The sequence below is a fragment of the Mirounga leonina genome, unplaced genomic scaffold, assembly GCF_011800145.1.
Source record: "Mirounga leonina isolate KUSES-001 unplaced genomic scaffold, KU_Mleo_1.0 Mir_176, whole genome shotgun sequence".
In the NCBI taxonomy this organism is placed as follows: domain Eukaryota; kingdom Metazoa; phylum Chordata; class Mammalia; order Carnivora; family Phocidae; genus Mirounga; species Mirounga leonina.
The window spans coordinates 46,383,812-46,399,915 of NW_023270454.1; the positions used below are offsets into that span (position 1 = coordinate 46,383,812).

General features: G+C 39.3%; 1 protein-coding gene across 2 annotated transcripts; it reads left to right on the forward strand.

Annotated features, from left to right (window-relative positions):
- Positions 1 to 616: 616 nt before the first annotated feature.
- PCDH18 (protocadherin 18) lies at positions 617 to 14,268 on the forward strand. Of its 2 annotated transcripts, none has more exons than XM_035023061.1 (4): positions 617 to 3,608; positions 4,413 to 4,501; positions 4,591 to 4,754; positions 12,299 to 14,268. In XM_035023061.1, exons 1-4 carry the CDS (start codon positions 1,122 to 1,124, stop codon positions 12,967 to 12,969), a joined length of 3,411 nt encoding a protein of 1,136 aa, XP_034878952.1. In that variant the 5' UTR covers positions 617 to 1,121; the 3' UTR covers positions 12,970 to 14,268. The 2 variants fall into 2 exon arrangements, with proteins under 2 accessions (XP_034878952.1, XP_034878953.1); XM_035023062.1 differs by having other exon boundaries at positions 4,416 to 4,501.
- Positions 14,269 to 16,104: the final 1,836 nt, after the last annotated feature.

Consider the following 16,104-nt stretch of genomic DNA (forward strand, 5'->3'; position numbering starts at 1 on the left):
TTTTCTTATCTTCAAAGAATAAAGATGAAAGAAAAGCAGAAAATGAAACCTCCTTACTTGTTCTGTTCTTTCAAACAGGCCTCCAAGAAAATCTGCTTGTGCTCACAGGAGAAAGACCCAAGCATTTACAGAGGGGGAGGGGAAGGAAGCGGTCTGAGAAGCATAATTAGAAGCAAGTTTTCAAATTGCATTAAATGCCTTCACCAACAAAATGCACTTAGAGGTGTTTTAAGTTAAACCAGTACTTAAAGACTATGAAAAGCAAGACGATTGCATGTTTGTGGAAGAAGAAAGGGCAATTAAGAAAACCAGAACAATTTAAAATGCCATATAAATAAAGGCGACCAGAAGTTGATTTGAAGTTTTTCTTCTGTAATTTGTCTCCCCTTTGTCGTGGCACGCTCAGAGAAAGTGAATGCAGCAGATTGAAAGGAGGAGGGGGAGTAGGGAGGAGGAAGGGAGGAGCAGGGAAGGAGCGGCTCCCAGCCTCCTCCCGCAGCCCCCACCAGCCCTCCTCCCTGCTCTCCCCGCCGCGCCCCCAGCCCCCGCCTTCCTCCTAGCTGGTCTCTCTCCCTCTCCACCCTCCACTCTCGACCGCCCTCGCTTTGGGGACTCCATCAGCTTTTGATTTGGAAGGACGCTGATTGGCTGGAAGCGATTCAACACACGCCGGGCAAGAGAGCTTTGTCTGAGTTGAAGTGAAGTTGTACAGATTTTAGACTGGAGTCAGCAATCACGGGTGTGTTTAGTCTGCAGCCGAGCAGAGAAAGGGAGAAAGAACCGCGCGAGAAAGATTCGCTGCAGACTCCGCCAGCACCCTGCAATAGATGGATTCCGACTACGCGAGGGGGGAGACGCGGAGGTGACACTCTTCTCTGCCTGCAGAGAGGACAGCCAAACAAATGCAAGGATCGGACTCGACGCCAATAATATCTGGAAGTCGTGACACGGTGTGTATAAAACAAAAGTTTGCGAGCTGTTGATTGCTGTGCTGTATTATTAAGAGCCGATTTCAAGTTTCAAGTACCAAATGTAGCTTAGCTTTAAGTTGCCAAAGGAAGTTGAGGGAATTGCTTTGCTGTTTTAACTTGGTCTGTGTGAGGAATCTCCTAAACTGACCGATGTGCCAAATGAATGCTAAAATGCACTTTAGATTTGTTTTTGCACTCCTGATGCTATCTTTCAGCTATGATGTACTGGGCAAGAATTTGAAATACAGGATTTATGAGGAGCAGAGGGTTGGATCCGTAATTGCAAGACTATCAGAGGATGTGGCTGATGTTTTAGTTAAGCTACCTAATCCTTCCACCGTTCGCTTTCGAGCCATGCAAAGGGGAAATTCTCCTCTCCTTGTAGTAAATGAGGATAACGGAGAAATCAGCATAGGGGCTAAAATCGACCGTGAACAACTATGCCAGAAAAACTTGAACTGTTCCATAGAGTTTGATGTGATCACTCTACCCACTGAGCATCTGCAGCTTTTCCATATTGAAGTCGAAGTGCTGGATATTAATGACAATTCTCCCCAGTTCTCAAGATCTGTCATACCTATTGAGATATCTGAGAGTGCAGCAGTTGGGACTCGCATCCCTCTGGACAGTGCATTTGATCCAGATGTTGGGGAAAATTCCCTCCACACGTACTCTCTCTCTGCCAATGATTTTTTTAATATTGAGGTTCGGACCAGGACGGATGGAGCCAAGTATGCAGAACTCATAGTGGTCAGAGAGCTGGATCGGGAGCTGAAGTCAAGCTATGAGCTTCAGCTCACTGCTTCAGACATGGGGGTGCCTCAGAGGTCTGGCTCATCCCTACTAAAAATAAGCATTTCCGACTCCAACGACAACAGCCCTGCTTTTGAGCAGCAGTCTTATATAATACAACTCTTAGAAAACTCCCCTGTTGGCACTTTGCTCCTTGATCTGAATGCCACTGATCCAGATGAGGGCGCTAATGGGAAAATTGTATATTCCTTCAGCAGTCATGTGTCTCCCAAAATTATAGAGACTTTTAAAATCGATTCAGAAAGAGGACATTTGACTCTTTTCAAGCAAGTGGATTATGAAATCACCAAATCCTATGAGATTGATGTTCAGGCTCAAGATTTGGGTCCAAATTCAATCCCAGCTCATTGCAAAATTATAATTAAGGTTGTGGATGTTAATGACAATAAGCCTGAAATTAACATAAACCTCATGTCCCCCGGAAAAGAAGAAATATCTTATATCTTTGAAGGGGATCCTATTGACACATTTGTTGCTTTGGTCAGGGTTCAGGACAAGGATTCTGGGCTGAATGGAGAAATAGTTTGTAAGCTTCATGGACATGGTCACTTTAAACTTCAGAAGACTTACGAAAACAATTATTTAATCTTGACGAATGCCACACTGGATAGAGAAAAGAGATCTGAATACAGTTTGACCGTAATCGCTGAGGACAAGGGGACACCCAGTCTTTCTACAGTAAAACATTTTACTGTTCAGATCAATGATATAAATGACAATCCACCCCACTTCCAGAGAAGTCGATATGAATTTGCAATCTCAGAGAATAACTCGCCAGGGGCATATATCACCACTGTTACAGCCACAGATCCCGATCTTGGAGAAAACGGCCAGGTTACATATACCATTTTGGAGAGTTTTATCCTGGGAAGTTCCATAACTACATATGTAACCATTGACCCATCTAATGGAGCCATCTATGCCCTCAGAATCTTTGATCATGAGGAAGTGAGTCAGATCACTTTTGCGGTTGAAGCGAGAGATGGAGGAAGTCCAAAGCAACTAGCAAGCAATACCACAGTTGTGCTCACCATCATTGATGAAAATGACAACGTCCCTGTGGTAATAGGGCCTGCGCTGCGCAATAATACTGCAGAAATCTCCATACCCAAAGGGGCCGAAAGTGGCTTTCATGTCACGAGAATAAGGGCAATTGACAGAGACTCTGGTGTGAATGCTGAACTCAGTTGCTCCATCGTAGCAGGTAATGAGGAGAATATCTTTTTAATTGATCCACGATCATGTGACATCCATACCAACGTGAGCATGGAATCTGTTTCCTACACAGAATGGGAGCTCTCGGTCATCATCCAGGACAAAGGCAATCCTCAGCTGCATACCAAAGTCCTTCTGAAGTGTATGATCTTTGAATATGCAGAGTCAGTGACGAGCACAGCAATGACCTCAGTAAGCCAGGCATCTTTGGATGTCTCCATGATTATAATTATTTCCTTAGGGGCAATTTGTGCAGTGTTGTTGGTTATTATGGTGCTGTTTGCAACTAGGTGTAACCGAGAAAAGAAAGACACCAGATCCTACAACTGCAGGGTAGCAGAGTCCACTTACCAGCACCACCCAAAAAGGCCATCCAGGCAGATTCACAAAGGGGACATTACACTGGTGCCGACCATGAATGGCACTCTGCCCATCAGATCTCATCACAGATCGTCTCCATCTTCGTCTCCCACCTTGGAAAGAGGGCAGATGGGCAGCCGGCAGAGTCACCACAGTCACCAGTCCCTCAACAGTTTGGTGACAATCTCATCCAACCACGTGCCAGAGAGTTTCTCATTAGAACTCACCCATGCCACTCCTGCTGTTGAGGTAAGATCATACCCTGCTCCAATTCACTGAGCAAGTCAGCTGTTAGTGTTCAGAAGTTGTGTATGTGTTAGTTCTTAAATGTTTCCATTAAGAAGTAAACGAGATTAACAATATTCAAATTAAATAGGATACAAGTTGTATTACGTGTATGTAGCAAGTATTCATACCTTAGCGGGCTGTTTTGTTTTTCTTAAAGAATTTGCTTGCATGTATTATGTAGAATATTGAAAAATAAATGTGAAGCTCCCAAATGACTAATTAGAATACCCTTACTTCCCAGATTAAGATACTGGAAGCCAAAAATAAAAGGACTTGTTTTATTCTCATAGTTGTGGTTCCTACCCAAAAAAACAAAACAAACAAACAAACAAAATAACTGAGGCCTCCAGAATGCCATCTGAATTCATGTCACATTTGTTCAACTTTTGAAATTTTCCTGACGTGATTTTAGCTGCATGTGTTCGAATGTTGTATTTTACAACATTTTCCACATATTTTGTAACTGATCACTTTAATCCGAACTGAAAAAATAAAGGAAATCAATCTGTTATTTATCAAGGAGTTCTCTTTCCAAAAGAAAAAGTCAGTGTATGAGATCATTCAAATCTCTCTGGGATAGATTCAGTTACGTGTGGTGGCTGGCTGCGTAGTCTGCCACATTCCAGCATGTATAAATCTTTAAACCAGAGATAACATGTTCAACTAATTAGGATGAAATAGTGAGCAACTGTTTTTCCTTGCTTAAAGCTTGTGAGTATTTGGGGGTTTGTTTCCAGAAATCAGTTCTGTCTATTTGGTTTCCAGCAGGTCTCCCAGCTTCTTTCAATGCTTCACCAGGGGCAATATCAGCCAAGGCCAAGTTTTCGAGGAAACAAATATTCCAGGAGCTATAGGTATGAATTATCTTCCTGCTACCTATTGAGTCCCACTGACATGAATGCTGACAAGTAAGAACCATACTTTCTCTGATTCATCTTTCTAGATATGCCCTCCAAGACATGGACAAATTTAGCTTGAAAGACAGTGGCCGTGGTGACAGTGAAGCAGGAGACAGTGATTATGATTTGGGGCGAGATTCACCAATAGATAGGCTGCTGGGTGAAGGATTCAGTGACCTGTTTCTTACAGATGGAAGAATTCCAGCAGGTAAGAGGGTAGTGATAGATGGTAAATCCTTATTTTCAGATCTGCTCCACCAATGAAGTGAACAGTCTCTCCCATGCTTAGATTTTTCTTTGTCCTTTGCACGGAAGTTATCTGTCATCTGTACGCTATTAGCAATGAACATGACCTGGCACACTTTCAGAATCATTTTCTTAGAATTCATATGAAGCAGGTGATAGAGAAGGAGTAAGCAAGAGAGCCTAGCAGGACAAGAAGGAAGGAGTGGGGAGAGGAGGATAGAAAACCACACCACTTCTTTCCTCTTCCTGCCCCATCCACAGGACTGCCACAGGACACTCTTGAGCAACTCTTTATGAAATTACTGGGTGGTTGTTGTTATTCAAACAGCCTGTTTTGGTGCCTCGTGGTGAACTAGACTATAATTTGGAGGACGCAAATTTCCTGTGATGGGAACCAACTCACAGAATCAGAGATTAAAATACACTAGGAAATGGTCCACTTCTATCACCAAAAATAGGACAAAGAATGCATCTTTTAGGTGGTAAGCATAGAATATTTTTGCCACCTTTCATTTTCTATCTGCACTGTAGTGGAAAAGAACTGGAGTTAAAGAGGGGAGTTTATAAGTACATAGCTACATGGAGGAGATCCTAGTAAGTTATGAGCCACATTTTCCTTAGAGTCCCCCTCTCTAGTTGTGCAGTAGAAACCTTGTGAACCAACTGGGTAAATCCCGACTACATCACTGTAACAACCCTGTTCCTAGAGACTGTAATATTAAATCAACTCGTAGGAACACATAAATGTTGCTTTGGCTACTTATGTTTCTAAATTCCAGGGAATGTTGATCCAATGACTGCCATTTGACAAATGAAAGAAAGGCAGAACAAAACTATGACCCGTTTGAGTTCCATCAAACATCCATTTTCTAAACACAGATAAGTAAGAGAGCTTAGGAAATAGTCGCGGGGCAGCTTCAGAGAGCCACGGAAATGCAGGCAAAAGCACTGCACAGAAGGTTCTAGTAGTTGCCCCCGGTAGTAACCAACAGGGTCCTGGCAATTACCCAGGCCCCGTGAGGACGTCGGTACCCGCATTCTGTCTCCGAACACTTTGACAGATATAGGAATTAGTAATGGGGTGGTAGTAGGGTAGTGGTCTTGGTTTTGTTGTTGTTGTTGTTGTTGTTTTTGTTTAGGTTTGAAAACGGAAGCTTATAAAGGTTAAAAAACGTGTCCCAAATCAGGCAGTTTATGCATGGTAGAGGTGGTATTTGAACCAATCCCCACACTCTTAAACACTAACTTAAAGCAACAGTTTTTTTAAAAAGATAAGTTTAGTGATGTATTTGTTCTCATGTTCTTTAAGCCTCACTACCGTCTATGAAATGATTGAATGCTGCCTATTTCCTTATGATATGACGATACTAGATACTGCATCTCTGGCAGGATGAACGTGTGGAAAGGACTTCTAGTAACATTGAGGGCTAAGTGTACATGAGAACCAGTATTTGCACAGTAGTGTCTTTGTTTCTTTGTTTTATTCGTAGACTCCCTATTTAAAGGAAGAAAATAAATCTCTGAAAATCTAGTGGGATATATACAGCCTCAGAAAACTTGCTCAAAGAGAGTCACTTTTATTATTTTTACCAATGGAATGAAAGAACCGTCTGGCTAAATTTCTATGATTCAATGATACTGATGGAACTCTAATTTGGAATATTGGTCCCCAATTTTGGATAATGTGATTTCCTAAATTACATTATTTCATAAAACAGAAAAGTAGTATAATGGGCATAACATCAATATTATAATGTTATTTTTTAAATTGTACAGAGTCTATTCATTGAAATGTTAATTTATTGGCATAGTTAAAGGGAAAAGAACTTTCCCTATTTAGATAACCTTTCCATTTGGGGGCCTAAATGATGCCTAAAATCCTTTTTAATTCTGAAATTGCATAATTGTAACAGCTAACCTGTTTTAGAAAAAGGCAAGACTTCTCTTTCACTCTTTCAAAGCTACCAAGACCAGATATGCTCATGGCAGAAGAGTTATCTAATGATTACGTTAAAAAATGCTAATAAAGCTATTGAGGAAACAATGAGTAGATATAAAGTCTAGGTAATAGTGAGTCTTGCTTTGTGAGTGGCTTTAGACTCCTTATAAGTTAACATTTCTTTGCAAAGTTAGAGGTTCACTTTTATATTATCAGTAATAACACCACTTACTATATAGATAGTCCTTTAAAAAATTCCATATTTACACAACCATACTTAATCTAGGTGTGTAGCAGGAAAGCTATATTGTAGGTTTATGGTGGTGTTTTACAATAGATACATTTCTTTCTTACTGGCTACTTGCCTCCATGTGGGGAAAGCATTCTGGTGGCATAGAGCACCGGGATATTACCAGTGATTTATAAAGTATTTTAAGCTTTATTCATGTCTGGCTAGTATGGAAAGAAATGTGCATATTGAGAATCTATACAGAGATAACCATCCTTTAATTATGACCATCATTCTGATGATACTTCAACCATTTTCTGGTTTATTATTCATTCTGGCAGCTTCTGCCAGCACGTTATGGTATAAAACTTGTGCTTTATAAACTTATATTCCCAGGAAATAGCCCAAGTAGAAAAAAAAAAAAATGCAAGTCCACATCTGAATTCCATTAACAGAATCAGGGCAGTTTTCAAAAGCATGTATATTTTTAGGACTTAAGTGTCTTATTCCAACTATTTTTCTGCACTAAACTGTGATCAAATATAGATTATGTTATGTTGCATTGCCTGCCAACAAGGTCATTTCTGGTCATTCATTCTATTAATTCCCACAGAAATATCCTGCATTCTGAGCAGTAAAATCAGCAAGCATTTTTGTCTGTTAGCTCATGTTTGTCAACATACTTTCTTCCTTACTCATTCAACTTTGAACTACAGTGCTACACATATTCCTGCAAAATTTCCATTTTCCCAATCTATCAGCTGCACCAGAATGATTTATAAAGGCGTTTGATTTTGTTTCTTGTGATACTCCTTTATTGAGCTCATTCCACTTTTCATTAATCTGCCATCTGTGATTACTTAACTCAAACATTTCTCTTCAATTCCATGTTCTGTCCACTGTCATGGCTGGTATCCCAGTTCTGGCCTTTCTTCCACGGCTGGTTTACTGTACCCGCACACAAGCTGATATTCACTCTCTAGCACCTCCTCCCTTTGTCAAGTATTTCTTTTATGCAGCTCGAACAGCTTTTTCAGAACATTTTAATTGACAATTTTTTGGTTCAAAATCACTAATTGACTTTTGTGGCCCAGCAACACCTAATAAAACTACTTCCCTTGGCATTCCACGGCCGATAAAATCCACTCCTAGCTTATTAAATCTCCATTTTGGCTTTTTTTGTGTCTTTTGCAATAGGCAGAGCCATCTCTTCACATAACACACCGGTGCTTTGCTCATGTTGCCTTTCTTCCTGAAAAAGATCTGGCTTCTCATCACTGTGTCCATCTGAGTCCTGTTCATCTCTCAAAATTGTTTCAAGTTCCTCTTCCTTTAACTACTGCAGCCTCCACTTTCCCTCTTTTTCTCTTTTTTTGACATGCCTTCAGCATCATATAGCCTGGCACTCTAACTGGGCATTTAGGGCTTCATTTGTTACACTTGACTCAGAACTGGATCGGAAACCATTTGAGGACAGGGAGCTATCATCTCACGTGACATATGGCAGGCTCTGAAGACATAACCGATTGGTTACTCTGTAATTAATGGCTTGATAGACGTTAGGCCCAGGTTTTTTATTTCTTCTTCTTACCTTAGGGTCTACCTATAAAGTATAGTACAGTCACAAAATTGATAGTCATATGGTGGGAAAGAAGAGGTCTCTGCTTCCTCATAGCCTCCCCTTCCCAGAGGAAATCTAACCACCTGGCCGCTTTCAAGAAGAGACAGAGAGATTAACCACATGCACCACTTGCCAATAAGTTCTAACTTATTGGTTGTGGTATGAAACCTCTGTGGCACTGAATTACGTGTACACTGAGAATGTTTTTAAATAGTTGAGTCTCCAGGGAAAAGTTTGAAAATATCAATGAAACAGAAATGCCTTATTCTGTGCCACTGCCCCCCATCTCTATTAATTTTTCCCAACCTTCTCTCCATTAGCTTTTCTTCATCAATATTTCCTACTTTATGAATTTGAAAAATTGTATGTTAATTTATTATTTTATAATTAAAGCTCCACTTATTTACTGCAAAGTTGTAAAATGGCATTCCCTGTTTTAAAAATTCCTGTAACCAAATTACTTTTGAACATGTGCCATCATTTTAATCATCCAGATTGTATTTTTGGTTATATGTTCATTATATTCAGGTCTCTAGAAAATTGATCATATGCAGGATTCTTAAAAGCCTATGTAATTTTTCATTTTTTTTCCTCCTGTCATTAAATATTAAAAGAAAACAAAGCCTATCAAACAATCAATCAAACAATTAAGTCCTTCCCACAGAGTTAAAGGCCGGAAAACAAATGAAAGGTGTCATCAGATCTGTTTTCCTTCCGTCTAACAGGATGTGTGTAAGACAAGATAGACAGATCTCTTTTCCATTTTCAGAGACCCAGGGAATTAGGGAAAAAACTTCATTACCACTTTGAGAATTATTTCACTGCTGAGAAAACCTCATTGCTATTAAGGCATTCTAGTTACTTTCGACTCCTTTTGGTTTTGTCCACATTAAATGATGAGCAATACTTGGTAAATATTTCCAAGCAGTAATAATGCATGAAGTCAGTACATCTAAGCATGCTTTTATTCTTAAATCATCCATCCTTATTTAAACTTAGCCTTTCTTCACAGCAAAAGTACACAAGGATTCCCAGTATTTGCCCTTTGTCTTACCCACAGTTAACACTCAACGCTACCTCTGTATTTTCCCTACTTTCTTTGTATTTTTAGCTTTCCTGCCAATCAGACTTTTGTTCTCACCCGGTATACTTGCTATCATTTTTGTTCCTCAGATTAACCCCTTCTCTATTAAAAACTGAGGTCCAGAATTGATGAGGTATAAAACTGAACTATCTTCAAAGTTTAAGTGATGAAGGGCAGTGACTTCTACACCTTTCAACAAATTCCTCCATTTCTCCTTTTTTTTTTTTTTTTAAGAGAGGGATGGAGGGTGGGGGTAGAGGGAGAAGCAGTGAGAGAGAGAGAATCTTAAGCTGGGCATGGAACCTGACACGGGGCTCAATCTCACAATCCTGAGATCATGACCTGAGCTGAAATCAAGAGTTGGACACTTAACAGACTGAGCCACCCAGGTGCCCCATTTTTCTTTTTCTGAAAGGAAACAGTTACTCTTCACTATCCTTTTTTTGTATCTAAATATTTTTAAAAATGTTATTTTATTGCATAAGAACACTGAACATGAGATCTACCCTCTTAACAGATTTTTAATTGTACAATACAGTATTGTTAACCATAGGTACAATGTTGTATAGCAGATCTCCAGAACTTACTCATCTTGCTTAACCAAAACTTGATGCCCATTGATGAGCAGTGCCCCATTTCCTCAACTCCCTGCACACACACACCTTCTAGCAACCACCATTCCACTCTTGGATTCTATGAGTTTGTTCATTTTAGATACCTTATATACATAGGATCATGCAGTATTTGTCCTGGCTTACTTCACTAAGTATAATGTCCTCAAAGTTCATCCATGTTTTCACATAATGGAGACTTTTCTTCCTATTTTAAGGCTAAATAATATTCCATTGTATGCATATACTACATTTTCTCTATCCATTCATCTGTTGGTGGGCATTCAGGTTGTTTTCACATCTGGCTATTGTGAATAGTGCTGCAGGGAACAGGGGAGTGCTAATATCTCTTTGAGATCCTGATTTCAATTCTTTTGAATAAATACCCAGAAGTGGAATTGCTGGTTAATATGGTAGTTATATGTCTATATATATATTTTTTATACATATATATATATATTTTCAGATTTTATTTATTTGACACAGAGAGAGAGATAGTGAGTGAGAGAGAGAGCACAAGCAGGGGGAGCGGCAGGCAGGCAGAGGGAGAGGGAGAAGCAGGCTCTCCGCCGAGCAAGGAGCCCGACATGGTGCTCAAATCCAGGACCCTGGGATCATGACCTAAGCTGAAGGCAGCCGCTTAACCGACTGAGCCACCCAGGTGCCCCTATGGTAGTTATATTTTTTTGGGGGGGGGAATTTCCATATTGTTTTCCATAGTGGCTGCACCACTTTGTGTTCTTAGCAACAGTGTACAAGTATTCTAATTTCTCCACATTTGCCAACACTTGTTTTTTTGTTGTTGTTGTTTTTTTTTTAATATAACAGCCATCCTGACAGATTTGAAGTAATATCTCATTTTGGTTTTGATTTGCATTTTTCTGATGTTTAGAAAATATATAGTGAATGCTTATTCTATGCAGACACTTTACCTGGTGCTGGGGATACAGCAATAAATACAATAGACTACTTGCTTCCCCTTATAAAGGATTCGACATTGTTCAAGAATCATCCCTTTTCGCAATAACTTGGGAAGAAGAGAGGTCTTTCCTCAGTGGCCAGATCTAGAGAATTAGCTCTGAATAGATAGGAATGGTTGATATCAATCCAGTTTTCATTCAAATGTAAGATAATTACTTTGCATTTTCTGCATTCTATCACTTGCTCTAAAATAAGATCATTATACCAAACAGACCATGTTGTCACTGAAAGAGATAGATGGTTTGTGGAGTATATTTTACATTTTTACATTCCTTTGTTGTTATGTAGTGTAGTTATTGTATTTGGCAAATTTAGAAATTGTTCTCCTCTTTATTTTCTGCTTTTCTAATATCATCTATTATTTTCTATGAGTGTGGCCACTCACATTCCAATAGGGCATTATAACAACTGGAAGAGATAACCAATGGATTAATTAATTAGTTGAGGATAATTTGCACTGCTATTTTAAGTAACAAATCAATAAATCCAGAATACTTTGGAGAGAGATTAATAAGGATAATGACCTGACAGCTTATTATATTTCCAATGCTTCCACTAAAGGTAAAGTTAGGTAGACCTCAACATCTAGAAAGCTACTCATAGGTATTACTCAAAAATTATCTGGCGGCATTCTAAAATTATGGATTTCACCTTACAGCCCTGGGTTTTTGAGAATTTATGTTCGGCAAATATTTCATCGCCCATACCCTTGCTCTTTTTCAGTCATCCTCATGTATAAGTTATAAAACCATTTTCTCATTACCTGAGTAACAGAAATAACATTCCTGAGAAGTGTGTGAGTCATAACCCTCCTTTCCTTATTTGATAAACAGGAAAAAAAAAAAAAAAGTCCATAAAACTGATACTCAAATTAAATCCATAAGTGTAGTCCATTTACTGTGTAAAATATCGGGTAAGTATGGTGGCCATAGTTTAAAACTGTCTCGTTCTATTTTTTAAAAAAATGAAATTACATCTTTTTTCTATCATTTTGAGTTATGCTAAGTATGATCATGAATCCCTGTTTTTCCCTTGGGGTAGCTATGAGGCTTTGCACGGAGGAGTGCAGGGTCCTGGGACACTCTGACCAGTGCTGGATGCCACCGCTGCCCTCGCCATCCTCCGACTATCGCAGCAACATGTTCATTCCGGGCGAGGAGTTCCCAGCGCAACCCCAGCAGCAGCAGCATCCGCATCAGAGTCTTGAGGAGGACGCCCAGCCTGCAGATGCAGGTGAGAAGAAGAAGAGTTTTTCCACCTTTGGGAAGGACTCCCCAAACGAGGAGGGCTCGGGGGATACCAGCACATCCTCTCTGCTCTCGGAAATGAGCAGCGTGTTCCAGCGCCTCCTACCCCCTTCCCTGGACAGCTACCCTGAGTGCAGCGAGGCGGATCGGTCCAACTCCCTGGAGCGCCGCAAGGGACCTTTGCCAGCCAAGACGGTGGGTTACCCGCAAGGCGTGGCCGCCTGGGCAGCCAGTGCGCATTTTCAGAGTCCCACCACCAGCCCTGGCCCCCCACTTGGAACTCACTCCAGCGTGCAGCCTTCTTCGAAATGGCTGCCGGCCATGGAGGAGATCCCCGAAAATTATGAAGAAGATGATTTTGACAATGTGCTCAACCACCTCAACGACGGGAAACACGAACTCATGGATGCCAGTGAGCTAGTGGCTGAGATTAACAAACTGCTTCAAGATGTCCGCCAGAGCTAGGAGACTGTCGCGAAGCAGTTTTGTTTCCATATATGTGGAAATAGGGAACAGAGAAAACCCTGGAAGAACCGGCATCGCCAAATAGTTGCATTTATCATAAATGTGTCTGTGTATATTGAATATTAAATACTGTATTTTCGTATGTACACAATGCAAGTGTGATTATTTTAATCTGTATTTTAAAAATACATTTGTACCTTATATTTATGTGTAATTTAACAGACAAATTTTATTTTTTTACTCCCGTGACAAACATGTCTTTCCTAATCATGTAGAAACTAGCCACTGTTCAAATAGGATGTAGTAGTGAACCACAAAGTATAAAGGCACTGTGTAGATTAGTTATGTTGGGGAAGAAATTGCTATGCTGTAGGAACAACCCCACTAGAGCATTATACGATTCTTAGTTTCGTTAAGTGATCCAGTTTCTTTTTTCAATGCTTAAAAAATAAAATTAAGCATCAGTAAAAATATTAAACTATTTTATTATTATCATTATTTTTACTGCTCTCTGCTAGTTCCGCTAGTTCAATTACAGCAAGATTGAAACATGAGGTGAAATTTCATTTTAGGACTGGGAAGTACCTTTCACAGACAATGATGAAACTAGGGCTAGAGTCCATGCTTCCTAACCCCCAGGGCCCTACTATTCTGGGGCGTCACACTGGCCCTTTCTTGAGAATATTTCTCCTGAAGTATTACTGTCTATTTGCAATCAAGGTAAACAATGGATTTCATTCCATCCTTGTAACAGTAGACACGCTCCAAGGAAATGGAATCTGTCCTTTAAATGGGTAACAGTATGCATTCTAACAGCAGAAAGTATTAGTGGATGAAAACCATTATGTCGGTGTCCCTCCTAGGGTCGTAAATGTAATTGATTTATTCTGAAACTGTTTTATTTGAATCTTCCCTCTCTTCTCACAATACTTGAACATTTTTATCTTCTGCAATGTTTTTGCTATAACTATTCACTTTTAGCCTTTGTCTCCAGTGCATGATCTCATATTTTGCTTTTATTTTTAGTATAAGACCATTTATAAAATTATGATTTTGTTATTGCAATTCTGTTGTATTTGTTGTGTGACAAACAACAAATTCTTTAATTATAGTGCTGTTATCTCTCTGTGTGGAATGCTTTGGTAAAGGAGATCTTTATTATGACTGTTTTCATTTATGACCAAGCTTCTATTAATGTTATTTCTATGAATACACTATCTTGATTGTACTCTCCAGAAAATTTTGCTGTCAATGAAAATAAAAGGAAAATTAAAGTAAAGCTAAAGAACTGTCCATAAATCAGAGTCCTGTTCTACATATATGTTCAAAAGCTTTGCATGAAGTATATCCTTCATGAGAGGATAATTCAGTTTTGAGTTTTGAATGATAAAGAGGGAACATTCAGCTGGCTTGGCAAACAAGAAAAACACAATGGAAAAGGCATGAATTTGAGGCCTGTAATGGGAATGAAAGAAGTCTACCATATTCCCAGTAGATTAAAGAATTTAAATGCATTTGAAGTGTAAAGAAAAAAAGAATAATCAAATAGTAACGCTTGAACATTTTTCAAATTAAAAAAAAAATTCTTTCTCAGAACATTTTGTATTAAGTTGGGTCAAAAAAAAAAAATGTGCCTTACAATGTTTCCAAGAGGTGAAAATATTATCTTCCTTGGTTTACTAGCAGGGAATTGAAATATGAAGAAAGTTAAATAGCCTAAAAGAGGCTAAACTCATATATTTTACATCTCAAATGAGCACCACATCAAATAGATGTGTTATGTCTTCTAAAGGGCACATTTTCCTTTATAGGAAGGATTGCAGTTACAAGGGAAATTTCCGTTTATCTTCCAGTACATTACCCACACAAATGCTACATTTTTTTTTTTTTTTTCAAATTCACTTCCTGGGGCGCCTGGGTGGCTCAGTTGGTTAAGCGACTGCCTTAGGCTCAGGTCAGGATCCTGGAGTCCCAGAATCGAGTCCCGCGTCGGGCTCCCTGCTCGGCGGGGAGTCTGCTTCTCCCTCTGACCCTCCCCCCTCTCATGTGCTCTCTGTCTCTCTCATTCTCTCTGTCTCAAATAAATAAATAAAATCTTAAAAAAAAAAAATTCACTTCCTTTCAGTACATATTATCATTAAGAAAAAAAATTTCATAAGAGCACTGTTCTTAATTTAAAGCACCACTAGTAATTAGGAAGCAAAGCTGGAAATCAATGTTTAAATAATGTGAAGTAAATAAAATGCAAAATTATACCAAATACAAAACTTTTGTGTATTGTCTGTATAGTAAAGCTTCCATGTTTCAGACTCCTTGCCTCTCCAGCCTTTTCCACTTATTATGGCTTTCCAGACCCACAGGTAAAGGGGATATTAGTGCAAGATTTTCACTTTTCACTCCTGTTCCTCTCACAGATAATATAATCTCAGTGAAAGCTCGACTCTCTGGTGCTATCACAGCAATTTAACCTTCCGTCAATTTACATTTTCTCTTCTTTGATACCATGCCCCTCCTCAGACTGAAACAACTGAAAAGCACTTAAATCAAGGAGGTTCTTTTTTCCAATCATGATCTCTTAATCCCTTTGTCCCCATTCAGTTCCTTTAAATGTTCTTCAGTGAGAGAGAGAGAGAGCAGAAACAGAGGGAGAGGGACAAACTGATTCGCCACTGAGCAGGGAGCCTGACGTCTGACTTGGGGCTTGATCCCAAGATCCCAGCAGAGATCCTGACCCGAGCCAAAGTCAAACGCTTAACCGACTGAGCCACCCAGGCACCCCAGTGATAATCTTCTATTATTAGGATCATCTTCCAAAAATGTAATTCAATACTGAATCTGTTGCTTAATAAATCGTCCTTTAAAATGTTTATTTATAGGATGATTAGAATTGGCTTTCTTCAAATTCTTATAGGTTATTAACATTGTTATTCATTTATCATTTCTTTCTTTCTTGGTATTTAGCAGATGAGACTTATGACTTTATTAATCGTTTAATTTCTTTCTCCTTCTGTCATACATCTATCAAATTTACCACTTGCCAATAGATAACTATTCAGGCAAAAAATGGTTAAACTACTCTTACTGGAGTTACTGAAGAAGGCTCATTTGTGAAAATCATCTTAGAATCCTTGTTTC